This window comes from Lottia gigantea (genome assembly GCF_000327385.1).
Source record: "Lottia gigantea unplaced genomic scaffold LOTGIsca_142, whole genome shotgun sequence".
Taxonomy (NCBI): domain Eukaryota; kingdom Metazoa; phylum Mollusca; class Gastropoda; family Lottiidae; genus Lottia; species Lottia gigantea.
Window position 1 is genome coordinate 267,768 of NW_008707655.1, and position 5,879 is coordinate 273,646.

A 5,879-nucleotide genomic window follows, 5' to 3' on the forward strand; every position below is an offset into this window, starting at 1 on the left:
ATCAGTTTCGACTAAAATTTTACCCGCTCCCTGAACAAGCTGTAGCGTGCGTTCGATGGTTTACAACTGACATTTCGATCAACCAATCAAAAGACCGTACTATTATTTACTAACGCCCAGTAATCTTGACGTAGTCCGGGCGGGAGATTTCACAACTAATCAACGGTCTTGATTTAGACCACGTGATATCGTTAGCCTAATAAATGCTCCAATCGATAATTTAAAGGTCATAATAAGCGTGTGTACTGTGAGAGTAGCTGTGTGTTGTAAATTCACTAAATTTGGATATGTCTACCAATATAGTTGCCTCATCAGAAAGAAGCATGAAATCAAAGGCTCGTCGTTGTTTATTTGGTCCTGTGGATCACGAAGTGGTTAGGAAGGATTTGGATTCTATGATAAAGGATACATCTGCGGATTACGAGGACTGGGGTTTTAATATGTCTACGGATAAGCCGAAACAAGGTGGAAGGTGCGAGTGGTATAAAGTAGATACAGATCTAGAGTACGTACCGGAATTCTATCGTAAAGGATATACGAGTCGACAACCACCAACACCCCGTAAAATTAACATCCCAAGACCGACAAATGTTAACGTTAAAAAATCGACTGTTGTGAGACAATTAGACATTTCATTTAAAAATTCTTCTAACGTGCCAGAAACCTCAGACAATTCCAGTACTTCCATATTACCGTCTACAGTACCATCTTTCACGTTCTCGACCTCTAATCCACCCAGTACCCCAACCCGTACACCATCACGTAGTAGACGTAGTAGAAACGAAACGCCGTCATCGCAATCAAGAATATCTGGTAAGTAGTGCATGACTTTATTATTTAGTTCTTCAAGTCCTTACAGGTTATACAGCACAAGTGATGTAGAACTTGTGGTTTTAATGGGCGTCACAAGGTTCTCATCGTAAATCCTCTTATTTTTGGCATATATTCAACTGAGTGTCCACCCAAAAACACCCGAATGTACCGCGAATGGTTTCGAAAACAACGTGTTCAATACGTACGAGATTGGACTTGAATAGATTTCAAAATAAGGTTTAGAAACCCCGCCATTCATTGCAGACGACCAACGTGTTCTAACATGTTCAATCAGTAGACTATTATTGAATTGATCGTTTGCCAAAAGTAGTTTATTGTTATCTCATTCAGGATAAACTTTACACTTATCCTATTATTAACATAGACGATCAATTCTATTCATAATTCTACGTTTGTCTATTCTTAGGATCAGCCTTATATCTCTGTATATGACGCATCTTTGTAATTACCAAAATCTTGTCGATTTCCTTAGAACATGGGAACATATATTAGCAAACATTTTGACAAAATTGATATTTAATTCCATATTTGAAAAGAGGATATTACAAAACCATCCATAAGCAGAATGCAAAAATGAAATTTCGTCACCATCTTAAAAATTTAATTTTTCAATTTTTCAGATTTCATGAACATCAGAAAGAGAAGAAATGATGGTGAATCTTCAAGCCAAAGAAAATTACCCAGATTATAAATTATTATCCCGTTATTTATTTTATATTATTTATAAAGGTGAGAATTATTTTTTATTTCGAGCTCAAATAGAGTATACGAGTCTATATCATACAGCATCTATTGAATATAACCTAATTGGAACACCATAGCGTTACCTCTTAAAACTCGATCGGTCACTCCACGCTACAGCCACGTATTGTATATCTTCTCATCTTCAACCGACGCTATGACCACTAGGCCATGTCCACTCTAACACAGACAATAGCTATAATATATTAAACTGCTGTATCTGCATTTCTATTTGCGTTTCGTTTAATCCTTAAATTTTAATAAAAATTTTGACTTTTGCCTCAGTTTAGGAAAATTATGACGTTTGTGAAAACTGATTTAAATATTTGCGTTAGAAAACTCATTTGGTTTTAATGTCTAAGATACAAAGCAAAATTAGATTATATCTAGACTGAATTTGCCTTTTGTAATTTAGAAAGTATTTCTTTTCACAGTGACTTTATTAGTTGATAGCTTTGAAAATACTAGACTTTGGTAATTGTACTCGTGGGATCATATTTCACGCAATTAATATTTTTTGAAATTTCCCATTAATTTTCATATAATGTGGTTTGATAATGTAACTTGACACTATTAATGCGTTTGATCGACTGAATTGTTTCGTTGGTTTCTAGGTAATAATAAAAATAGAGTTACTCATTCGGCTCATATCATCACTTCCAACAAACCACAAATTGCTACAAGTTTCTTTGTTTACGTCGCTTAGAGATAAAATAAACGTAGAAATGACTGGTCTGCCTATCTCTATTCTATTACTAAACTCACAAAAGCAGATTCTTGAACATGATCGGAAATCAATTTCAAATAATTTCTAATGCCAAGATTTGACTAAGGATTTCCAACCGAGTTCAAAGAACGTCTTTCTTTTAACCACAAATCCCAACTACAAACTATTCTGGGTATTTTTGTGCCAACATCTGGTCATGGCCCCAACGTTTCTCATCTTCTTTGTTTTGGCTGATGCCAAGGGTACATGTGTTCGTGAGAGGATTCGTTATTAATTACATTTTAATTACTCTGTCGTTGCTAGGTTTCAAAACATCATTAAAATTTACAAAGTAGTGGAAGATTTTGTATAGATAGTTCATCAAATCATTGCGGACATTAATTTGCTATTCCGTGAAAATCCCATCCTTATAAATAATTTCGACTTTGATAGGCGTGGACTTCGTCCGAAAGTTGTAGATATTTCGGTGAAAGAGGAGAAATGCTACACGTGGGGTTAAAACACATTTGGTCAACGAAGAAAGAAATTGGCCAAGAATGGCCTTGGAATATAATTGGGCGTTGTTCCCTTGTATAACATATTCATGGGCGAACGTAAATAAGTTGTTTACTATGGAAATTGAACTAGAAATTTAAAGGGTTAACAGAGTATTTTGATAGTATTTTGTGCGTAGAGAAAATTAGGTGAGTGCCTGGATGGCAACTCATTTGCATAAAGCTCGACCTAAATGATATGGGTAGATAGCCCGAAGCCGTATCACGTAGCCGACCTTCACTGCCTCAATTTGGCTGCTTTACCACGTTGTCACGTGCAGTATGCTAAAAATAACTTCCATCTTGGCGTGGTTTCTCTACACGTGTTGTGATTGGCTGGGTCGCTCAGAATCTCACGAGTTCAAAGGTCATAGTTAATGTTTAGGGTCAGCCTATTGTTGTGAGTCAGAAAGACGCTTGTCTTGTGTATTTTGATCTTCTATACGATACGTTTACTAAATAGCTACCTATTAAGTTATTATTTCTATCTTTCTATTCTAAATATACAATGAACCATATAGTTAAAGATATTTCTTTTGTCTCTTTTAGTGCTATGGAATGGAAGTTGGGGTAGAAAGTTTGGCGACAAAGAAGAAATACTAAATAACAGTGCAGCAGAAAATATAAAAATGTTGCAGACGACACTGTTTCAAGCTCGTGCAATAGCCAACAGATAAACTAGTCATATATCAAATATACGTAATGTTGGTCAAATATGGTTTCTAAATAGACATTAAACCAACTCCCTGTAAGACTGTGCACTTTATCCAACTTCCATGATCTAAATGTGATATTTTAAGTCGATAACAAAAACTACGACTTTGACTTAGTAAAAACTTTTTGTTTGTGAAAATATTCGACGCTGGCCGAGCCTGGCCAGGTATTGAAGAACATTGTTGATCTCGTTGTGTGTTCGTTCCACTGTGTGAATATGGTTTATAATTGTTGTTATTTTTCATTCCGGAAATGACTGTTGTTTTGATAAACTATTTGGTTTTGCTATTTTGCTTCTGAGAGAACTGATGAAATTTTTGATGAAAACGGATTAAGGGTTAAAAATTAAGAAGCAATTTGATTGGTTGTATCATGATTCATAACTGCCAGTGGATATTTATTTCTTGATGCTATGTCAGGGTAAAAACGTTTGCCTTCCATACTAGCCAATGAATTTCCAAAAGACCACATTGAACTATGAGGTCACGTAAACGATCTTCCAAGATTTTGCATGGCATAGCATCAAGTTTTCTTATGGCATTAACAGTCGCATTTTTCACACTTTCATTACATGTATTTGCATTCAAATAATACATAAGAGGTGGATTTGGCATAAGCTGCAAGATTTCCAAGGCGAAAATTGTTACTTCACGAAAAATATATCATTTAAAAAAAGCTCAGATTGTTGCAGCTTCTCAAATCCTTCTTATACTAGATTAAGTGCAATCATTTAATTGCAATATCAAATCATCAAATTCACAAAATCATGTTTTCTTATCCATCAGGAGTTGCAAAGTTTAATATTATATGTATGCCCCTCCCCCTTTCAAACCCAAATTGTATCATAGTCTCCTGTCGAACTGTATATAACACTAATTTATTATCATGTATACCTAATATTAAAAGGAGAAAGTATAACATTAATTTATGGCCTTTATGGTGCACCTTATATTTGTTTCTATTAACAGCACTCTTGTTCTATCATATCTTTTGTTCTGTATTTCTGCCTTTTTTCACTATTTTTTTTAATTTCATTTCATTGTATGTTTTAACTTTTGAATCAGTTTCGAATTTTTTCTGTTAATTCTTAATTGTCTTGATTTTCCTTTTGGTGTATTTCTTTTAATTTTGTTTAAATTTGTTTTTGGGTTATGTGCAATGACGAACCTTGTATGTTATGGTATTACAAAATGTTGACACACAAAGGAAAATGTATGGCGGCATATCTCGAAAAATACTTGACAGATACTCTTGTAAACGAAAATTTTCCTTAGAAAAAAACCATGTTTTGAATGAAATCAAAAGAAGTAGTATTCTGTCAAACGTATTTTTGGGAGATCTGTCGTCTATATCCCTGTGTATAATGGATTAAACGGGGTTTAAAATGATCTCTTTTAAGAATTGCAGAATTCGTTTTATATCTTACAATTTCCAAATTGTTAAATGATATTTATTTCAAATTGATTCAAAAATTACAAATAATGATTGCCTTGTTAAAGGAACTGCTTACATATGTTATTATAAATATAATGTCATTTTGGCATAATGAAAATATTAAAATGGAGTAATAAATTCATGATTTAATTACATAAAACTTTGTTGTAATGATATTTATCAAACACTCGATATGGAAAGAAAACCTCCCTGGAAAGAGCATTCAAACACAATGTACAAACGAATCTGTACACTACTTTCCATGTATAGATTTATACATCATCTAGAGAGGAAAGACGCTATATATTGTCTACTGAGTAAAGATATTGTACATTATGTGCTGAGTAAAGACATTGTACTTTTTCTCTGAGTCAGGACCTTGTTCATTTGCTACTGAGTGAAGACCCTCAGTTACCCACCAAGTTTATAGTCATCTACCTATGGAAACGATCTGCATGGTATCTACTAAGTAAAGTTCTTGTACATTATTTACTAAGCAAAAACATAGTACATGTAAATTATCTACTGAGTAAAGATAGTGTATCGAGTAAACAGCCAATGTATTAGCTAATGAGTTAATACTCAATACAGACTTAAAATCATGGATCTAGAGAGCAAGTATCATGATATTATATTATCTACTATTTTGTACCTTGTATTAAGCAAGTACCCTGTATAATATCTACCGAGTCAAGATACTACAGCACATTGTCTGCCGAGTCAAGATACTACGCATTATCTACTGAGAAAATTGACAGTACATTATCTACTGAGTAAATTGACAGTACATTATCTACTGAGTAAAGATATTGTACATAGTCTACTGAGTAAAGACAGTACATTATGTACTGAGTAAAGTTATTGTACATTACCTACTGAGGAAACACATTGTGCAT

The 5,879-nt window shown here is 33.8% G+C and overlaps 1 protein-coding gene across 1 annotated transcript; it reads left to right on the forward strand.

Annotated features, from left to right (window-relative positions):
* Positions 1-245: 245 nt before the first annotated feature.
* Positions 246-5,346, forward strand: LOTGIDRAFT_238363 (hypothetical protein). Its single transcript, XM_009049988.1, has 3 exons — positions 246-813; positions 1,455-1,563; positions 3,385-5,346. Exons 1-2 carry the CDS (start codon positions 288-290, stop codon positions 1,523-1,525), a joined length of 597 nt encoding a protein of 198 aa, XP_009048236.1. The 5' UTR covers positions 246-287; the 3' UTR covers positions 1,526-1,563; positions 3,385-5,346.
* Positions 5,347-5,879: the final 533 nt, after the last annotated feature.

What these genes read in the sequence shown, in the direction of transcription:
- LOTGIDRAFT_238363 (XM_009049988.1), top strand. Translation starts at nt 288, where the DNA reads ATGTCTACCAATATAGTTGCCTCATCAGAAAGAAGCATGAAATCAAAG. An exon ending in ATCGCAATCAAGAATATCTG is followed by an intron (nt 814 to 1,454) that starts GTAAGTAGTGCA and finishes TCAATTTTTCAG; the next exon opens with ATTTCATGAACATCAGAAAG.